The sequence below is a fragment of the Osmerus mordax genome, chromosome 13, assembly GCF_038355195.1.
Source record: "Osmerus mordax isolate fOsmMor3 chromosome 13, fOsmMor3.pri, whole genome shotgun sequence".
Classification (NCBI taxonomy): domain Eukaryota; kingdom Metazoa; phylum Chordata; class Actinopteri; order Osmeriformes; family Osmeridae; genus Osmerus; species Osmerus mordax.
Genome location: NC_090062.1, coordinates 12,037,529 through 12,059,153, shown reverse-complemented (window position 1 = coordinate 12,059,153; position 21,625 = coordinate 12,037,529). Strand labels below are relative to the sequence as shown.

Sequence of the window (21,625 nt, the reverse complement as noted above, 5' to 3'; positions counted from 1 at the left end):
ATTACTGATGTACACAGTTGGAAAATGTATGTTTAATGTATCGATAATATGTAAATATTGTTTACAAAACCATGTGTTTATTAGAACTACGTTATTTTTGGTAAGCTCTGTACATATATTGAAAACTTCCTGTTTGTGTGAAAAGCATACTTCTGTATTTGTACCAATTTTGTAAAGGAATAAATAAGCTGTTTACTAAACTGATCAGAAACTGTGTTTTAATACTTTTGTAACTGTAATATATAACATTGTTGTATGTTGTCTAATGTATGTGGTAATATATTCACTTCAGTCACTTTAACATTCAGACATAACCTCAATTTTTAGGGCAGTATTATCAAAATTAAATTGACTAATGAAACCTACTTCATTTCCATTTACTAGCATTACACATGCTCTGTACAAATTGAGTTAAGTACCACTGCTAGACTAAGAAAAGTCCCCCCAGGATTCTGCTGCTAATTAAGCGGCAGCATTTTGAAAAGACCAAAACGTTTAACTCAGTGCAAAACACTGGGGTTGGGGAGCGTGTTCGTTTTTTTTTATTCTTTTCTTGATACCATCCCATTTGTAAGTCCCTCTGGAGCTTCAAGCTGCTGCTCTGTGTTCTGTGTTCTGCTCTGTGTTCTGTGTTCTGCTCTGTGTTCTGTGTTCTGCTCTGTGTTCTGTGTTCTGCTCTGTGTTCTGTGTTCTGCTCTGTGTTCTGTGTTCTGCTCTGTGTTCTGTGTTCTGCTCTGTGTTCTGTGTTCTGCTCTGTGTTCTGTGTTCTGCTCTGTGTTCTGCTCTGTGTTCTGTGTTCTGCTCTGTGTTCTGTGTTCTGCTCTGTGTTCTGTGTTCTGCTCTGTGTTCTGTGTTCTGCTCTGTGTTCTGTGTTCTGCTCTGTGTTCTGTGTTCTGCTCTGTGTTCTGTGTTCTGCTCTGTGTTTAACCCCCAAAACTGCCTTCGTTGAGTGAGCGATACCTCAGACATGCTAAGACTCAGGAACAGATCACCACAACGGTGTATTGTAATAGATACATGAAAGTCCAGTTCAGGTCCCAACTACTAAATAAGGGAATAATTTGAATGGCACAGAGGTTTTAGTCACCATCATTTTTTAAAAGGTACAAGTCTCAATGTACTCTCTTCCTAAGGAAAACACACAATAGACAAACTCCAAACAGCACTAGGTACAAGACAGAGGCATGAAATGTACAGTACATCCTTTTATTATCGCAAATATGCAAGAAAATCAAATGGAGACACTGTAAATAAACACATGCCCTTTAATACCACAGTCTAATTGTTTAAAACATTTTAAATAATACATCTGCACCTTTATTATACCCTTGTGAAATGTTTTTCTGTATGTACACAACGTAATGCTTGCAAATTTGAACTTGAAGTACTGAGTTTGAAGATTATTTGTCAGCGTTTTAGTTTGCAATGTAAGGACTTAGAGGTCCATCACAAGAGGGCTCAGTAAAACCCAGTCCTGATAACAATTGAATTTACAAATAACTGTACAACTGAGGGGCCTCTGGATATCCCACTACATAGACCAGTGAGTGGACTCCCTTAAAGACCCCGTCTGGCCACTGACATAGCGGAGGTATATGTTAACAATATAGTATTGAAAATTACCGCAGTCTCAATGAGAGATATAACAACTGCAATTAGCCCATCCGTACAAGGTTTCAGTATGCTTCCTCTGTATGTTCAAGCCTTGTGTCATGGTGGACTGAACCACATGAAAAGGCTGGAGAGTACCTAAGATCGTTTGTATTTGAGCTGGTTACAGTACTGTTGAGATCAGACCTAGAGCGGACTCCAGGGACCCTGGGGGATCACATGGACAGTTTCAGTAGAGTTTTGACTCATCAGTTTGTTTGGCCTGGTGTGGTCCAGAGAGGGGCCCACAGGATGACGCAGTGGGGGGGGGGGGGGGGGGGGGGGGCGATGACAGGAGGGGCACAACCTACGCCTCTACTGGCACTGCTATGCTGGGAGCCTGGGGGGGGGGGGGGGTGATGTGAGGGGGGGCAGCTCCTCTGAAGCCTAACGTCCCTCAGCACATGAAAGGCCTGGTTGGTCATTCCCTTTGAGGAGACTGGATGTAAAGGACCAGGCCAGAAGCAGATCAGAACAAAGAGGGTCCTGATTGGGGGTGCCCCCCCCAGGAGGTCTGTGCTGGACTCCCAGCTACACCCAACTCCTTGGGGTTGTTTAATCAGGGAACGTAGAGAGATGGAAAGAGGACACATTACATCTATGTGAGAGCTGTTGAAAGTGCTCCCCATTTTAATGAACATTTTTGGACTGTCGAAATGAAAATGCCCAAGGGAGATTTCCAACCAAACTCAAATTAACTGCCTCTGCCCACCCAGATCAGAACGGGCTTCTTTTTGATCAGTATTTTGGAATGGAAGAAACAGCATCTGTAAGTTACACACATATACAAAGTACGAAAAGTTGGTCTTTCTTGTTCCAATCTTTGATCCAGCAATATTGAGAATATACTATGAGGCTTGAGAAGCGCAGTGTGTCTAAGACTAAGAGCCTCCCACTCTATGTTCTCTATGAACAATGGTCTGATGCTTAGCATAGAGTTCACTGTGGGTTCTGCTATACGCAGAACGACTGAAATAATCCTGTCTTAGAAGTGACGATATTGAAACCTAAAAAACAACCAGTGTTTATGAAGGTTATGTCTGAGACTCTACTGAAATGTTCAACATTAAAGCTTCCAAGATGTCATCATATATGTTTTTTAATTCTTCAATTGCATTGTGACTATGCATATTTTGTAGCCTTTCAGGGCTGGTCAACTGAAATAATTTACTTCTGAATAACACAAACAGCAATTGTGAAAACAATATTTTTTTTGTACTTTGTACAATCAACGAATAGGCACCTGATTTGCTTTGACAACAAAGTTAGCTATCTCTTTAGCCACTTTTCTCTTTATAAGATTCCATGTGCTCACAAAAACTTTCAAGACAAATGGTTGATTTGGCAACCATCGCTACGTCAAAAGTTTTTTCCAGAGGGGTACCGTGAACAGTTCTGTGGACAACGTGTTTTAAGTGCAAACAAAAGATCTCAAGCATTTAGAGTACACCTCCTCACAATCATGGAGACATACTGGAAAACTCTGCTTTCCAAGTTGGTTCTCAAGTCATGAACATTCTGGCAGCAACAAACCTGAAACACATTCAGAGCCTTCATAGACAAATTCCCCTTGATATACTTTTTCCTAATTTCTGAGTTTCCATTTTGGAAATATTATTTTGCTGCAAACATCCTAGTCTTTTCTCTTAAATTTAATTGAAGTTTCTAAGATATGTTTTACAGCTAATTAGGCCAATGCCAAAGCACATTTTTTGTGTGATACATTATATTTGTTTCTAGGTTCCCTTGTAGCCCTGTTTAAACAACAAGACCTTCTCCAGCTCTGAATGCATTCGCAGCCAGACTGCTTTAGCCACGTATTGCGGCATGGAGACATCGTCCCAAGAAAACCCTTCCTCTCAAACGCTCCAACATAAAGAGTTCTGAACACGTTTAAACATCCTTCATATAGGAGAGAAAGACACACACAGAATAACCCTATTAATAATTTGTTTACATCATGTTGTGATAAAAACAGCAAAAAGGAGTAAGAGTCAGTTGTCATAAACAACAGTGAGTAAAATCATAATAACCACCAATCATTCTTGGAAAACAATACTTGTTTTGGCTAGGCTCTTGCGACCAAGGTCCGCTGGTTGGCTGGTTTGAGGGAAACGGAAGTCAGTGTGTCGAAGAGGGCTGTGTGATGGTCTGACATCCTCAAGTCCTCTTTCCTGGCTGCCAGCCCTTGGACAGTACCTCTGTTAGGTCAGGCTCCTTAGATGAGACCTGCCACATTGGCAGACACAACATGTGTGGCAGACACAACATGTGTGCCTCACACAGATGCAGGACAGGATGACACCTTGCCGGGCGCTGCGCTGAGGGGGTGGATGGGCTGGGAGAGGGTGGAGGGGAACACACCATTTCACTGGAGGTCAGAGAGCCACAAGAGAGGACAAAAAAGTGACTGGTCACGGTGCTATAATGGTCAGAGGGAAGGAGAAATAGGGAGAGAGAGAGCGAGAGAGAGATGCTTTCTGTCAGTCCTTTGTTCGTCATTGTCCCATATTCTTTGGGTGTTATTAAACAGAATCAAACACTTTTGTTTTTTGTTCGTTCTTTTCTTTTTACTTCTTCTTCTTTGTTTGATAATACATTCCCCTTAGAGCGCTGAGTTGCGCAGAGCTGGAAAATGTACCAAGCCTCTGCTAATACTTAGGTGTTTCTGGCTGGACTGATGTCTTGAGGGGTGGGGGGTAATAGTGGGTGGGGGTGAGTGGAAGAGGGCTTGGGGGGTGGGCAAGGGTTAGGATCTGTCCTGATGGTGAGGTGGAAGAGCCCCTCGTAGCTAGTCCCTCCGCCCAGAGTGCTCTAGTCCAGAGGCTCTTGTTTTATCCTGATGGGGGTGTTGATGGACATACTCCGCCGGTCCTCGCGGCACAGCACGTACTCGCTGAACTGGGAGGAGTCCACGCCGCCTCCACAGGACGCCGCCACGCTAAAACCCTTCTGGAACAGACGCTCAAGCACCTGGAGGGGAGAGGGGGGAACGACACAAAGGGTTAATGGGACCTATCAATTATAAAGACCTTCCTCCTCTTCATCAATCACTTGGCGCGGCATCAATCAAGCTGTGCAGCGTGTGTCGTTAGCCCTCCAATCACACTGAGGGATATAGAGCTGTCCAGAGGGCAGTCAGACATCACACTGACTCTCTGTAATATTCATGACAGCTATGCTGGATGTGGACTGAGCTGATCTGAGGACATACGCTCAAAGGGAGGACCAGTCTGTTAGAGGGAGAGGGAAGTGTATTATGGAGAGGGAGAGGTGCTGGGGAGAGGGAGGTGTGTTAGGTAGATGTGTGTTAGGTAGAAGGAGGGGTGTTGGGGATAGGTGTTATGGAGAAGTGTGGGGGTGGTGTAAAGAGCTGACTGCAGTACAGTGTGGACTAGAAATAAGGGATCATTTAAGTAATGAGACGGAGTTGGGAGCAGAGACAGAGAGACAGAGAGAGACTGAGATACAGAGAGGTGGAAGTGGTGGGATCTGCTCCCTGATGGAGTAATGAAGCTGGAGAGAGGATACAAGTTGTAAAGGAGTGATGCCACCCCCTACTCCCCTCTCCTACAGTCCTTGTGGGGGTTTAGGAGTGTGTGTGTGTCTGTGGGGAGGGTTATTGCTAAATCCCAACCCGAGGAATGTTGTGTATTTACTTATTCCCCAGTCCTTTCACTAGTGTTTGCAGCAGAAGAGGTCTGGCTCAAGGCTAGCTCGACGACTGGTGCCCGGGAAGTTCACGCAAAATACATAAGTTCTCCTGTTGCCCTTAGACGCACACACCCACACACACACACTGTCTAGTGGTCTCCCTAATTATGAGCATTGTGGCCCCATCGGACAGCTAAAGAGGCCCAATTAGGCCCCCTGGTTGAGGCATAGCAGAACCACACTGGGTAGTGTGTTTGTGTGTGTGCATTTATAAGTAAAGTCATATGGGTGTTTGTGTGTGTGAATTCCTTGACACCTCCCCCCCACCCAACAAACACCCATATGCCTTTACTTATAAATGACCCCCCCAACATAAGACTAATGTGAGGCAAAACATTTTGGTTTTGGCACCAGAAGCGCTGGGATAACCACCTTACAAATTCCCACACTACTGCCTGTGTTATGTGACAATGACAAAGTCTTTAATTTGCGTGAGGGGAGAGGCAGCAGACGGCTGATGTTGACGCTAAAGACGAGGGCTAATTAAGAGACCTGCCGAAGCATCAAACGCTATCCCAATCCAACCACAGACGATGAAGGGAAGCCTAACGATTATGGAAATGCTATTACACTCCCTGCTTTGATCATTGCATCACATTGCATTTTTCATCATTTTTTTAACGTGTGGGGGCTCTGTTCCATTTGGGCGATGTGGTTTTGGTCACAGAGGAGACTGGAGTGATCAATAAGGCTTCTACTTCATCAAAACAATTTGATAATGAATGAACTGTGCAATTAAGTATTTAGAATATCCAACCACATTTCCATTGACAAGTTTGATTACTTGATTTCCGGACATTCACAATAACAATTTGTAATCCTAAATCGATTTTAACATCAACATAGAGTAAGACAAAGGTGACTAAAACACGATTTGAGTCCCAGACCACGGCTTTCAGTACGCATGCATCGTCCAGCAGCTTGATGTTCGTTGGGTGCCTGCTTATCCCGTCTTAGTCCCCCTTTTCCTGTCAGTGTGTCTGAACCTGAGTGCGGTACTGAGCGCGTCAGCTCTCTGCGTCCCCCGGCATAGCTTCACACACTCCCCCATGCTCAAGTATTCTCACTGTCGCAGGCTTGACTTGGCCACAGAGCGAACTGACACCGTCACATTCACCCCCTCCTGTATGCCTTATGCACAGATCTCCCCGAGCTGCCACTCAACCTGGGGTCGCCATGGGGATGAGCATGGAGTGGTAGGAGGAGGGGTATCAAGCCCGCTCTGTTACCCAGCCTGCGTTGGATCTGAATGCGGGAAGACGGCGTAGAAATCAAAGTGCATGAGCCTCATGGCTGGAAACAGAGCGTGATGTAATATTGATGGCCACCGGAGTGCACATACACACACACACACTCACACACACGCACACACACCTCTCTGGAGAGGGTTGGAAATGGCGCTCTCCTGCCTGTGTCTCCGGTTCTTGGGGCGGAGGGCTGAGCGTGAATGACAGGTATCAGAGGCTCACGGCAGCCATTGTGCTGCGCTGAGGGGGGCAGCTTTGTTCAACTATACATGACCTTTAAAATGTGACGAGGTGCCTCTGAAGTTACAGTAGCCCATCCCCTCCACTCATCACAAGCAACTCAACTAAACAACCACCAAAAAAGGTCTTCTCTCATCACTAAATATGAGAGTATCCGTTTGATTCATGAGCATTCAAGTTCACCACCGAAACTTTTGACACTTGACACTGAACATGGGCTCTCACTTTAGAAGGCTCGTTTTTAACTTCATGTTTTCAAATATCAAAGGACACAACAAAGTGGAAAGAGAGCTGAGTTTGTCTGCTTAATGCATTCTGGGGAGAGTCAATAGTGAACTAGATTGTCTGACCACCAGCTCACCTGTACCAGGTTAGATTGATAGACTTGAGTGGGATATGGCTGACAGTGGGTACTGGGGGTACAGTGGTGCCGGGGCAGAAGGGGACAGAGGTCCCCTCTCGCAGAATGCCGTCGCTGTTGCTCCTGTCACTGTGATGAAGGACAAATTGCGTGTGGTCTGATCCGCGTGCTCCATCACCTTGATGCATGGAGCAGTCCGGCCGGAACAGGCACGCTTTGTGCTCTGGGACTGTGTGTAGGTGTGTGTGTGTGTGTGTGAGTGAGTCTGTGTGTACACCTCTGTGGTTCTTTGGCTAAATGTTTTCCCTCTCTTTAACCGCCCCCTCCTCCCCAACTATTTCTCCTGGCTCTACATCACAAAGCAGGTGGTTTACATTAACCCCTAGCACCCCCCCACCCCCATCCCACAACTACATTCTTCTCAGGACTGGTGAAGGGCTCACCAAGATGGGGTTTGTTTATTGGTTAGTGCCCACATTTCGAAATGGCAAGACTAATTTCCAGGATAAACAATGTTTAAAACAATCTCCACAGAGTACAGTGATTCATAACCATGAGAGAATGCTGCTCTAATTCCAAGAGGACACCCCCAGTTGATCAGTTGATTGATTATTTACCAAGTTTGAATGATCAGGAATAAGTGCTAAAAAAGTTCCCAAAACAGTCTTTCTTGCTTTCTCTCCAATTCTCTCTCTCTCTCTCTCTCTCTCTCTCTCTCTCTCTCTCTCTCTCTCTCTCTCTCTCTCTCTCTCTCTCTCTTTCTCTCTCTCTCTCTCTCTCTCTCTCTTTCCCACTCTTTCTTTTCTTAGCTTTTCTTTCTCCCTGGGCAGGGTGTGTCTGTGTTCCTCTGGGTCAGGGTCCAGGACTGTAATCAGATCACAGCCACATTGTCTGGCGGGGAAGATGAGGATTATTCTCATAACCTTCTCATACCTTCATGCAACAATGAGAAAGGACAGGATGAGTAAGTTGTTTAGAAAAATCTCCCCTTACAGGCAAAAAACACCTCCATCTGCTAGCTTTCCCCCTTCACCTATATCAGCCTCAACGAGTTTGGCCTTGCAGTGTGTGTTTTGTATTTTTAAGCAAAGAAGCCAGAGACACAGCCTGACACTACCAACACCACCACACCTGGGTAAAGGCCATACTTCTAGACAAAAGCCCTTCAGAGTCCCTCTGTGTTGCTCATTCATTAGGGCGGCATTTCTGACAGGATACCCTGAAGAACTGGTTCCCCTTTGTGAGAGTGCCAGGTCATTCACACATTGAATAAAGCTGCTTATTTCACCTCAGCTTTGTTGGCCCAGAGTCCTGTGGGACAGGCCTTGCTGAAAACCTGCAAACGCTCTTCCCAGGCCTATCTGGGACCTACTCATGTACACCACGAGACCAGACTCGCTGGTAAACAGAGTGGGAAAATGTTGTGTTAGTTGATGCGGCCAATTAATTATATTGCAAGCCATTTAAAAATCTATAAAAGAAGTATAAACCGGTTTAGGCTGTTTGAGAAATTGTAAGTATGGTATTAAAAAATGCAATACGTGTATTTCAACCCCCTCAGGCGGTGTTATATTGGAGTCTTTTTAAAAAGAGGAGCAGTGTCTTAAAAAAGGAATAACGCGTAAATTATGCATATCATTTTTCCCCCTCTTCTTTACTAGTCCTCTTTTTATTTATTTTATGTTTTAAGGGTAGAAAGAAAGCATGGCCGCTTCAGACAGGGCTCTCTCCACCCCACCCCACCCCCTCCACACACACACACACACAAACACACACACACACACACACACACACACACACACACACACACTCCCCTGCTCTCCTCCCCTGGAGGTGGTCTCTCACATTGGCAGAAGGGAGGTGGAGGTGTCGGAGCGAGCCTGTTTGACAGAGACATGGCCAGTGTGGGTGTCAGGGGAGGAGGAAAGATACAGAGAGAGATGGTGCGAGACAAAGACAGACAGAGATGGAGAGAGAGTGACTAGGAAAGAGACGGAGTTAAGAGACAAAAGAGAAACAAAGAGAGAGAGAGAGAGAGAGAGTGACCAAGAATCAGACAGAGAGAAAGAGAGAGGGAGAGGTGTGGCAAGTATTGGCCTGCTGCATGGTTCAAGCCTCGGAGGTGTTGCCACACAGCTGCAGTGTGAGGCTGTGATGTTCTCCACATTTCGGGGGAAAAAGTGAAAGAGTGTTTCAAGAGGGACACCTCACTCGGGCTCTGACAGATAGGAGCTGCTATCTGGAGCGGATCTCAGACAGATTCCCATCCACCAGATCAGAGACCCTATTATCAGTTGAGTTATGAGGCGTGTTGTAGTCACAGCACCGCATTGTGTCTGGGAACACACACAGCATACAGGGCCGCAGATTATCGCGACTGCCCTCATGTGAAAGTTCTGATGTGCTCTACGTGTTTCCTTGAGCTCCTTTCAAGAGCGAATGCAGTATTAAAAACAGCTCACTTCCTGGTGCCTGTGTGAAAACAAACCCACCACTGTGGGAGGGCAGGGGAGCTCCGTATGAGTCATCTGACGGACTACAGCGCCAACGCACACGCGCTTCCCCCCCCCACCGCTCACATGTCCACACACAGCGGCAAGCGTACCTGGACGGAGTTGAGCCGGCAGTATCCGTTGAGGGGGAAGCGGATGACGTGCGTGGGGTCCTGGTTCCAGCCGGCATTGACCGAGTTACACATGACGTCTCCAGTCTCTGGGAAGATCTCCTCGATGAGGACCTTTTCTCCGCTGAGGGCGATCCTTTCGCCCAGGTCGGGGGTCACCCGGACCACCAGGCAGTCGCAGGGCTGGGCCATCCTTCGTTGCTCCCGCTCCTGCTTCCAGCGCTCCAGCTCCTTGATCATGGGCGTCAGCTGGTAGTACCGGGCCTCCTCGTACAGCAGGTGGAAGTCCTGGATGGGAACACACACACACATTAACATCAATGCACTTTGTCTTTGTTCAAAGGCAGACTTCCCTGAATGGTTGCAAACCTCAGTTCTACATGCAATATTCAACACACCAACATCCAATAGGGATAGTATCTGCATTAGGCAGGTCTGTATTAATCAGTACATTATTCCAACAAAGATTGTTTTCTCTGAATATGCTACTGTAGATGGGAGAGGAGGGCCTTAGGCTGAGTGCTAAGAGCTGTGTTCTCCTACTTCTCCTAGCTCTACTCGTGCATGGCTACGGTGCTAAGCTAACAGCCCTATTCTGTAGTGCAGTGTTCTTCTAGCTCCGCTAGCGACTGGCAGGGCTCTGTTAGCCTTCAGCGTGTTTCAGTGAGCGGAGTTCTTTGGAGGCCTTCATCGAGGCTCCGGTGAGGTTGGGACTGCATTCCTGTGTGCCGACAGTCTGCAGCAGATTGCCTGCCTCTGCCCCCTGGGCTGGGGCCTTGCTGAGGGCCATTTGCCCCCGTGCTCTTGCCTCTAATTTCCCACAAGACCAGATGGCACAATCGTTCAACGCCACCACAGAGAATACCACAGAAGAAGAGGATGAAGGGGAGGAGAAGAAGGGGAGGTGAGGAATGTGTGTATGTGAACATGACTGTGACCATCTTATATGCAAAAATATATGTACTTCTTTTCATTGAAGTGGTTGTTCTGGTAATGTGGCTAGTTTCTTGATGTAAGCTCATTATAACCAACTTTGAATTGTGTTGAATGTTGCCTGAATGGTTTAAATATGTTTGTAAATCAATGATTTATCCAAATGTATCCTGATTATCCTGATCCGGTTATATGCAGTGAGGATTGTGAGATGGATGGTTGGCAGGTCCATTCAAACGGCAGGCCATTTCATTGTCAAAATGCCATTCATGTTGGTCCTTCAGTAAAAAATCTGATTTGATTCTGTTACAACAAGATGGAATTTGGTTATCTGGTGATGTGCGCCATTTTCCTTTGAGCATTTCCTGCTCAGAAGCACTTCCCCATGCCATGACTTTGATAAGTCGCCACATCCTCCACCTAAATGGACCCATATCATGTATACGGATCTTCTAAAACACTGAAGGATCACTAGGAAAGACTGAGACGGAGAGAGAACTTTATGAATATAATGAGGTATGAAGTCTTAATGCACTTGTAAAGTGAGTTAGGTTTGTTCCAGAGGAGAGAGACCCTATTTCAGACTGACTGCATCATCGCTGGTTAGGGGTGTTGGGCAGCGGGGCGTGCTGGGGGAACCGAATCTAAAAAGAGCTTTCCCTGCACTCTCCAGAGCACTGCTGGGTACAAAGTGGCAGGGCCTGGTGGAATACAGCACATTCATTAACCCAGCCCGGGTAAGCGGAACACAAGACACAGCCTGAGACGGACACCCCTCCATGAAAACCTAGCTGCTTCCACCCCTCACTCACCCCTTCTCATCTGGGGGAGAGAGGAGGACACCAACCTCCAGCTATGACGCAACACATCTTAAGCGGACGTTCTAATATTTAGGATTACAGAATGTGAGGGGGTGGGGTCCGTTCCTTTTTTCCCCACTCTGCTCTCTTTCCCTCTCTTTCCCTCTCTTTCTTTCTCTCTCTCTCTCTCTCTCTCTCTCTCTCTCTCTCTCTCTCTCTCTCTCTCTCTCTCTTATGGCGTCTGACAGAATGCATACAGACACACAGGCCCCCAACCCCCCCCCCCCCCTCCCTGAGGGGGTGCTCCAGCCATCAAAGTGTAGCTCCTCATCCTTCACAGGTTTGAAGCCAAGGATGGATATGTTTTTAACAGGGGTCTGTCTGCCAGGCACTAGTCATCGCGATCCCAGGCACAAAACAACAGAGTAAGCCTAAGTGCTGGAGTATGAGGATGAGAGGAAGACAGGCCCAACAGCTCATAGTGGGCCGACGCTGCCAGCTCTGCGAACCCTCAGCCCACAATCCTGGGTCCAGACATGCCCGGTTGAGCTCCGAAATAATGATCCGACCTGATCGCCCACTGGCAAGGCAACATCATGGGCATGGAGGGAGAGAGAAGCAGAGGCAGAGGGAGAGAGAGAAAGAGAAGGAGTGCAGCGAGGAAGAGAGAGACATTCCTACAAACGAACACGGCTTTCTAAGGCAACAGATCATATTCAGTACTGCCTCTACACCCAATATACATTGATGAGGGCCTACATCCGACCAGACACAACATTTGGCAGTCGGCACCCACGACACGACTACAGTATTCTAATGTTTTGTTTTCTCATTTCTGGTCCTTAGTGTTTTTCTACTCACATCAGGAGAATAAGTCCTGATAGAAAAGGCTAAACAACCTCAAATGTTTAAGAACCAGGGCCTAATTCGGTCGAAGCCTTGCTCACATACAGGATTAATTGTAGTCTGAATAATATATGATATATATGTAAAAGGGATCATAATAAGGATGCATTTTGTGCTCCACTTCTGATGTTTTGCTGAATATTGCCTTCCTATTTTGCTCAGAGTTTTCACATTGATTTAGCAAAACACACAACACCATTGCTGGCAGCAGAAGAGCCCTGTAGCCCGGGGCGACGGCAAGGCTGATTGTGTTCAGATAAGGACATGCTCGATTCCGCCTCGCACTATTTGCATTTTTCCTTTTTACCCCTGACTTCACGCAAACTCAAAGGTATGCAGATCGACGAGAGGCTTTATGTGAAGAAAGTAATGAGCTGCAACAGAGAGTGGCTCTGGTGTATCCCCTGGCCCGGACACAGTACTGTAGATCTATCAACGAGCAAGATCGGCTTTTTGCACACTAGGCTACGAGGTCTAGAAGGGACTACGAGCATCGTTGTGAGTCTTAAAATGGGAGGATTTCTTGTCACTGAGGTTGAGGTTAGAATTCTATTCACTCTGCCTGCTGAGCCCTAAGAGAATGCCAGCGGGCTCAGCTTCAACTAATTCCCTTAGAGAGAGAGAGAGAGAGAGAGAGAGAGAGAGAGAGAGAGAGAGAGAGAGAGAGAGAGAGAGAGAGAGAGAGAGAACGTAGAAGGGGGAGAGAGGGAGGGGGAGAGGGAGGGAGGGAAGGAAGGAGAGAGAGGGCCCCTCAGGAAAAAGGCATGCAAGTTTAGATACAATAGCATGAACTAAACGGAATTCTGTTGGACCAGAAGAAATCTGTATCAAAGCCATCCCTACATAACAATTTCATGTCAATTGCCTTTTTCTTATTTTCCACATGAATTGTATAGTACATTTCATTTTTGATAGTATGTAGTATGAACCCATCAGTGTCCTTGACAATGTTTATATTGACTGTTTTTTAAGGACTACAACACTGTGATGGTGTGTGTTGTGTGTATGAGTAGGAGTTGTTGCTAACCAGAGCGCAATAGTCTCCTCATGCGCACACTGAAACAGGAGCCAGGTGTGTGCAGCCACAGTGGTCTAATATGAACCAAGGAAACTCCAATGCCCCAGATGATTGACTAAAATGTGTGTGTGTATTTGTCTGTGAATGTGTGTCGGTATGTGTAAGTCTATACAGATGTATGTATGTTTGCGTTCAAGTGTACGTGTGTGTGTGCATGTCAATCCGTGTGCATACATGTTTGTGTGTGTGTGTGTGTGTGTGTTAAAGGATGCACTGCACACTTTGCCTGCTCTCCTCTCTATGAAACATGAGACCAGTGGTATCCATCTTTAGTCTTAAAACGTTCTTCCCTATCCAGCCATTGAGCTCTTGGTGGGCCTGCCTGTCACTGTGGAAACTCAGGGAGCAGGGGAGAACCCCTCCGTCCACCATTTCACCTGAGCTCACCCCTATAGAAATCACACTCGGTTGACAGCTCTGGCCTTTGGCACATATCACCAAACCTGTGCTCAGTTCAGCCTGTGTTTCCACCTTTTCCCCCTGCAGGAAGTGGCCACATTGTATTTAGGTTCTCTCTCATGGTTTTCATGAATTGACACAACTGATGTCAGCATTGAGAGGCTGTTGGATGATGGGAAACGGAGTTTCAAGTTGCTACTGTACACCACCCATTCTCCTTTCACGTGAGACAGTTACATGACTGAGAGTTTTGAACATTGAGCTTCAGTGCACTATAGGGGGGGGGGAATTCAAATGTACCTTGAAGTCGTCCGGGAGGAGCAGTTTGCTGGTCCTGAGAAAGCTGAGAATGTACCGGAATATCTCCCCATCCCGGTCGATGAAGTAGTGCTGCTTCAAGCTGTCCAAGACGATGGGCTCGGTGCCATTAAACAGACGGCTGATTCTGGAAATTGAAACACACGCACACACATAATGGAATGAGGCATGCTGCCATCAAATGCATGAAACAATTACCCTCCATTTATTTTTCAATTTTATTAGCGCTAAGCCTGAAATGTATTAGCATCCCAGGTTGAAACAAGAAGCTTAAGGCACATTTCCCCTGTTCTGCAGACCTGTTTGAAGTGTCCCTTCTGCTGGGAGATTAGAGCGACACACATACTCTCTCCCACAGTCCGTGGAGGCACTTACAGAAATGAATGACAAGAGTTCACTTTTACCCTCCTACAGTGACTGTCTGTATCCAGTCAATAAAAGAAATCCAACAGTGGTCAGGGATGATGAATGACGACTGTCACTCTGCAGTTACATAGGATTAACAACATTATCTGAAGCTTATTAAGGCAAGCATTCCTAGGTTTCAGAGAATTATTTTTCAGGTCTGTTAAAAACCCAATCACCCTCCCCCATTAGAATGCAGAGTATCAGATGAAGATTTCATGAATTATAAACTGAATTTGTGGAGTAATAAGACACCTGTTGCTGGGTACCCATAGTTGACCTCACCAAAGAGTGTGCTGAGTGAATAAGAGCTAGCTGGGAAGCTAGCTAGAGGGGCTCATCAGGGCTAAGACTGGAAATTGCTATAATCTGTTAGCCTTCATCCCAGCATGTCTGTACGATGCCTGGAGACAAGGTTGGACAGATATTCATTTCTCTCATCTGTGGTAAGGTTGTCCAACTTAGTGCCTTTCTCAACCATTAGTCATGTACTCTTATCTCACCTTAAACCTGCAATGTGTGCCTGCCAATGTAAACCACTCAGGAGAAATGAAGGGTAATATCTAGACAGCTAATTAATATTTGACTGATCATAGCCATTTAGACACTCTGAGAACCTAAGGATTTGCATTACTTTTTCCCCAAAATATTTCTCCACCCAGTATTTCCATTCTGCTTTCCAGAACAGACCATATCATTTTGATGTAATCAGCTCTTCAATCATGTCAACAGCTTTGAGGTCAGCTGACTACACACATCCCACTTGGAATACCGCCCCAAAAAAGGTTCACTCAAACAGCTTTAGCTTAGCGATTGTCAACTCTTGTTACAAGACTCAACATTCAGATGAGGGTTGTAATGCATTTATGAATCTTAATGCTCACACAGTTGTACTAACTTTACAGTCTAAATCTCTGAGACAAATTGCATTGAATTTCAATTACAATCCCAATATCAAAGAGCTTAATCAGGTAGAGTCAATCCTATCAAGCAGAATGTGTCCTGTTCTCACCTGACACTAAACTTTATGAAGAGACTGTGCAAAGAGTCTCTCCTTCTCTTCCTCCCTCTCTTTTTGCCCCTCTTTCTTTCCATCTTTCCCCCTCTCCCTTACTCCCTTTCTCTCTGGAAATCGATGCAAAATGCTTTATAAAAAACCAATACTCATCTCCCTGTTGTGCCTGAGGTGTTCCTTTCTCATATGGTCTTGCAATTCTTCCAGCTAGAATTTCACCATACCCCTTCAGGCTAACTCTGTTTTTCATCTCCACTTTTTTAAAAAGCAATTAAAATGCTGCCTGTTTTTCTTTTCTTTCTTTTCTCCCTCTCTCCTCTATTTCTGTATGTCCCTTGGTCTCAGTCTTTCCTTTTGGTAAATCACCGATTGGCGGCCCTCTCACCCCTGCTCTGCTTCTGTCATGGCAGACAGGTAGAGAGACTTCACACCACTACACTGTTGCATGGCTCGAAGAGAAAGAGAGAGATGGGAGGGCGTAGAAATAGGGGAAAGAGGGAACAGAAGGAGAGAGAAGGGGAGTAAGGGAGAGAGGGAGATAGAGAGAGAGAAATAAGAGCAAGAGGGAGAGAGAGAAAGAGAGAGAGAGGCGGTATAGGGGTTTAGGACAAGAGCTGCTCTCTGATCTCTCCATCCCAGCAGCGGTGAGGAGAGGAGGCGGTGGCGGGCGGTAGGTAGGCCTCTCAGGGAGCCTCACGTCAGCCTGAGCAGCACTCTGGCTGCCAACACTTTCCATCTGATCCTCTGACCCAGAGGTGTGGGCCAGTTCAGGTAATGCTCCGGCTCTCTCTCCTGCCATGCAGGAGAGAAGACGCCTGTCTCACGTGTACAACCAAAGAATGCCGGTTTTCAGCAACAGGACGTCTAACATCTGTCTGTGAAAACAAATACCAGTGCAGGGTGCTCAGGGGATGTAATCAAAGCCAACTTCAAGACCAACACTGTATACGCAAGCTCTGGGAAAAGATTGCAGTCTAACTTGAGAGCCAAGTATTAGATCCACAAACTGATTTATTTATTTATGTATGCATTTTCCTAAAAGATCAGGTAGATCATGTTTATACTTAAAAGTGAACACTTTATTTGTAAAAGAGTAACTGTGTTCAATGGACTACTACCAACATTCAGTGCCACTAGTAATTCCAGAATAACTTCCTACTCTGAAAGGACCATTTCCGAACTGTTCTCATCAGCCTCTGGTGAACTGAGTACAGACGTTGTCCTCTTTAACTGTGAACTACACAGGGCTGGTACACATCAATGTTTCATGGCCCCTGTCCCTTAGAGAAGAAGATGAATACCGAGACATTAGTTAGTAGACTAAGTTTCCTTTCTCGCACTACATTATTAAGTGAGCGATCTATTAAAAGTAATCATCAACTTAAAATTATTTAACCCTTGTTCTTAATTGTCAAGTCTCACAGCAACATGGACCGCTTGTCCAACAGATAGATAACCTTGGAACACTGCCTTTATTCTGACTATTGCAGAGTAATTGTTTTGCTTTCTGTCAGCCATTATACTAATTCACACAAAAGGGCTCCTCCTCCACTGGCTCCACTGGAAAGTGCACCCCTGAGGCATACTGTACATGGAGGAGGAAGAGAGAGAGGAGAGAGAGAGAGAGAGAGAGAGAGAGAGAGAGAGAGAGAGAGAGAGGGAGAGAGAGAGAGAGAGAAAAGACCGAAGGAGGGAGTAGGAGAGAGAGTGAAAGAGAAAAAGAGAGACAGAGACAGAGAGAATGAGAGAGAGCTCCAACATCCACATTGGTATCCTGTCATTACTCTGACTGGAAATATACTGTTTCTCGACATAGCATGCTCCATTTGCATGGCTTCCAGGCTGTACTTTGTATATGCGTCCAGTGTTTATACTGTACAGTGCTGTCTTTGTACAGTTTAAATGCATTACCTGAGGTAGGTTGAAGAGGTAGAGTGAAACGTCTTAATAGTGATTAATGATATGAATATAAAACAGAAAAATAAAACAGCTACAAAGTTGAATTGTGTTGTTGAGGGACATGTTTTCTAAAATATGAAATAGATGAGCAAATCTTAATTGCATATATAATTGTATAATATTATTTGTACGTATATGAGCCATAGAATATGAGTCACTTGGATCTAAAAAGATCAAAAAGTCTTCTCTTGTAATAATTGTTATCTTGTAAACAAAACACTCAGCCAGATAATAGCAACCTATAAACAAGTCAAGATATTAAAAACATGCGTCTATAGTTTCTTATGAATTAGAAAACAAAGGCAGCTGACGGTGAGCTGTGTGAATATTGAGGGCTTATGTTACTGTAGATTCTTTGTTTGTTAAAAAAAACAAAACGAAATGTTTACCTTGGCATAGCTCTCAGGTCTGTAGTGACAGACTGACCAGAGCATGTACAGTAGCTTTAGCAGTACTAGCTAATGTGATTATACCATGTATAGTCAACATGGAAATTTAAGCAGTAATAATGGTTTACTTATAATAAATTGATTATTCAGCAATGCACCACCATAAATGCTGAAGATGAAAACAGAACTGTGCCACACGACTGTGATCTTTTTATAAACTATCACAAGTTTAGGAAATCAACCTGTAGCATCTATTCAGTGAATAAGGCTGTTAGCTCATTTTTGCTACCTAAGTGTAACTGAGTTCAAACTAAATTAATGGGTATCCTAACATTGAATCATCTAAGATACTTTATAATATCCTGAAATCAAACACTAATGTTATACTTGTCACTTGTCATTGGAAAACTAACTTTTGAATCGTTTACACTTGACAGAGTTGAGGATGATTTATCAATATCATTTACCATTCTAATCTTGAACTAAAACATAAACTGTGCTAAACATTATCACTGATTACACCTTCCCCCCTCCAAAAAAGCCAATTGTGGAAAATAACAAAACAAAGCATTGACATGCTTGCCATCTAGTTAACCAACAGGCAAAACTGCAAATGGAGAAGGCATACATAAGCACAACCTTACCTGGAATCTGGATACTTTGTCAAAGTAGCCAGGCTGCTGGTGTACATGTGTCCGCCGACATCAATGTGTACCGGAGCATTCGCCTTAGTCAGTTGAGCCGGTAGAGGAATTCCTTGTGCGGCCAAAGGAGAAACCGGGGACCGGGTCAAAGACAGGCGTGACATGCTTCTTCCTTCCTGAAAACAAGTAAATGGAAAAGCCATGGGGGAAAAAAATATTAAATCTACCCTCAAGAGTCTATCTTCCACCACTACTCTCCTGCACCCTTATCAGATCACTTCCATGTCTGTCTGGCCGCATATTTAGCTTACAAATTATTGCCACCGCTCTAATTAAGTATGTTTGCATTTTTTCCTTCAGCACCGGAGGGGAGGATAGAAGGATGCTTATTAGGGACCCGGAGAAAGGAATACTAGGTGCCAGCCTCTAGGGGGGTAAAACAAACTGAAATATTCTAATTAAAGGTCGTGTTATGAGTTAGACATGATATGCCCAGACACACCAACCACCAGTCTGAGAGCACGGAATCAAGTGCATTCTGTAACTTTGTTCTTGAACTATATGAAAATACATCCCTCGCATTACTCCCATGCTGCATTTCATATGCACATCCAATGTAAAGTGTAAGTTTTTACAGTACTAAAAGCCCATGCTAGCCTAGCCTATGATTTGCCCAATATCAGAAATTATATATATTTTTTAACTGAATAACTCATTAACCTGAAGCAACAAACGTGCATATGGAAATGGAAATAAAGGACATCATACAAGATAATGGCATACAGTATAATATTAAGGTAAAAAAAGGTAAAAATGGTCAGTTGCGAGGTTTGGATACACTCTTGTCTATCACGACCCCCTTAAAACAGTTCCAGAGACCCTCGCTCCAGAGGTCATTCTGAAAGCGCGACTAGGGCCAAAGCAGTGTGCTACAAAATATAGCAGAAGCCCTGGTGGAGATTCACACAAGATAGTCAACTTTTATAATGTCTGTGTAATTGAAATCAGTTCACTTTGATTTACTTTGAGATATAATAACATATTTCATGTACAGTAGGTTATGTCAAAAGCTCATCATATGCGCAAGACGTTCCACATGCGCAAAGTGTCGCATCGTCTTACATGCACTTAGGCTACCTGTAAACTAACAAGATAACTCACCAACTTACCGGACTCATTGGGAGAAAATTGGCGGTGTGAAAATATTTAAGCATCGAAGACGTTAGCTCGAAACAAAAATAGGCCTCTATTTTCTGTCGGTGAAAAAAAACGAAATTATTGTAACTTGAAAGGTATTTCAGGAACCTGTTCTTCCATGCAGACGTAGCCTACATTAGAAACGCAGTTATTTTACTCAATCGGTAAACACGCGGCAGTTGTTCGGGCTCTGTTCAGAACAACCACTTCGCTCGAAGCAATGTGCTTATAATGCCTGCTGCCCAGGGCACCAAGTGTTGGAGACTACAGAATTTTCCAGGGTGTTGCCCGCCTCGCGAAGCCTTCAGTAATAGTGTTCACTTAATACGCATATTGGATGATACATTACAAATCCTAGTGAAAGAAAGACTTCAAAAGACTTAAGAAGTTTTGAGTGTTGGAGGCTATCACACCTCTTCATATGGCCACGGGCCACAGTATCCAACTGATAATGTGGAGGGAATATAATCAGATATCCCCCCTCTCTCTCTCTCTCTCTCTCTCTCTCTCTCTCTCTCTCTCTCTCTCTCTCTCTCTCTCTCTCTCTCTCTCTCTCTCGCTCTCTCGCTCTCTCGCCCTCGCTCTCTCTCTCTCTCTCTCTCTCTCTCTCTCTCTCTCTCTCTCTCTCTCTCTCGCACACATTGTACACACACAGGGTAAATATAGGAATATGAAAGTTTCAAATCAATTGGGGGTCAATTAAATCGATTTAATTTTGGGGATACAGCCAATAACTAAGCGGATCTCAAATTTCACTCAAGGGGTTTTCTCATTTTACTCAAGTGTCAATACCTAAGACAAACTCCATCACATCTGTTCTCTAGTGCCCCATTGACCACATTCGTCCTGTTTAATTACAGTAAGCTCAGTATTCATTCAAAGTTTATTATTTTACCTTTAAGCTAATGACGAAAAGTATACTGTTTTGGCTTCGCTAATGACTGTCGCAGTGACTGTCAAATTGACGATTCGTAGAACTCAGTGAAACAACATAGTTAGCACTTTTGATATATCTTGCCGAAAAGCCTAACGTTGATGCCCACGGATAGTCTAATTCAACCAACTGCACAATATGGCGTCTCACATAAGCTGTCTACCACTGTGAAATAATGATACATAGACGATGGAATCCGAAAAAAAGATGAAAATCTCAAAAATACAACTTAAAGCCAACATTCAGGAATAGTAGCCTATACGTCCAGACTGGACAGAACGCCCCTTCTGATAAAGTTATTAGGCCAATACATTTTCTGGTGTTGAAATGCGTTTTGCTGAGTATGCAGACTAAACTAGATCATGCGAAGGCTATTTCGAAGTAGGCAACTATATCTCAATATTAATTTTGTCATACCGTTTCAAACATTGTAGGAGCTCCGAGCGAATCCGTGCCGTTTCAATCAGTCCCAGCTGATGTGTGCGTCCCCCCTCTCATATACCCCGAGTTTCGTAGAACTATAGTGCCATCCAGCAACCAAGCATTCCTTAAGTCAAACCAGTTATTTTAAAAACTAAACACGAAACACCGTATAGCCTACACAAATTGCATTAAAATATGATAATCTATCTGTGTACGTTGACTGAAAACGGTCGCTGTGGCCTTTAGCAAGTGCTGACTTGACTTGGTCACACCAAGCTCTCTTTCTACTAAGCGCACAGGAAGCAAGCGGCGTTCTTACCTTGTACATATGAGAAATCTCCTTCCCCCTCTCTGCTCTTATTTGTATAGGCTACACTTCAAATTCCTGTT

At 44.7% G+C, this 21,625-nt stretch overlaps 1 protein-coding gene across 3 annotated transcripts; it reads right to left on the bottom strand.

Moving 5' to 3' along the window:
• Nucleotides 1-1,207: 1,207 nt before the first annotated feature.
• On the bottom strand, nucleotides 1,208-21,560 carry LOC136955811 (BTB/POZ domain-containing protein kctd15). 3 transcript variants are annotated; one of them, XM_067249549.1, is made up of 5 exons: nucleotides 21,555-21,560; nucleotides 18,682-18,857; nucleotides 14,252-14,396; nucleotides 9,818-10,123; nucleotides 1,208-4,623 (listed from the first exon to the last, which is right to left on the bottom strand). In XM_067249549.1, exons 2-5 carry the CDS (start codon nucleotides 18,843-18,845, stop codon nucleotides 4,465-4,467), a joined length of 774 nt encoding a protein of 257 aa, XP_067105650.1. In that variant the 5' UTR covers nucleotides 18,846-18,857; nucleotides 21,555-21,560; the 3' UTR covers nucleotides 1,208-4,464. The 3 variants fall into 3 exon arrangements, with proteins under 3 accessions (XP_067105650.1, XP_067105651.1, XP_067105649.1); XM_067249550.1 differs by lacking the exon at nucleotides 21,555-21,560 and adding an exon at nucleotides 19,851-19,994; XM_067249548.1 differs by lacking the exon at nucleotides 21,555-21,560 and adding an exon at nucleotides 19,843-19,957.
• Nucleotides 21,561-21,625: the final 65 nt, after the last annotated feature.

Coding starts and splice junctions, on each gene's coding strand:
- LOC136955811 (XM_067249550.1), bottom strand. CDS start 19,895: ATGCTTAAATATTTTCACACCGCCAATTTTCTCCCAATGAGTCCG. Junction 18,858..19,850: donor ATTTTCTCCCAATGAGTCCG/GTAAGTTGGTGA, acceptor ACTTGTTTTCAG/GAAGGAAGAAGCATGTCACG. Junction 4,624..9,817: donor GCCGGCTCAACTCCGTCCAG/GTACGCTTGCCG, acceptor TCTCCCCTCCAG/GTGCTTGAGCGTCTGTTCCA.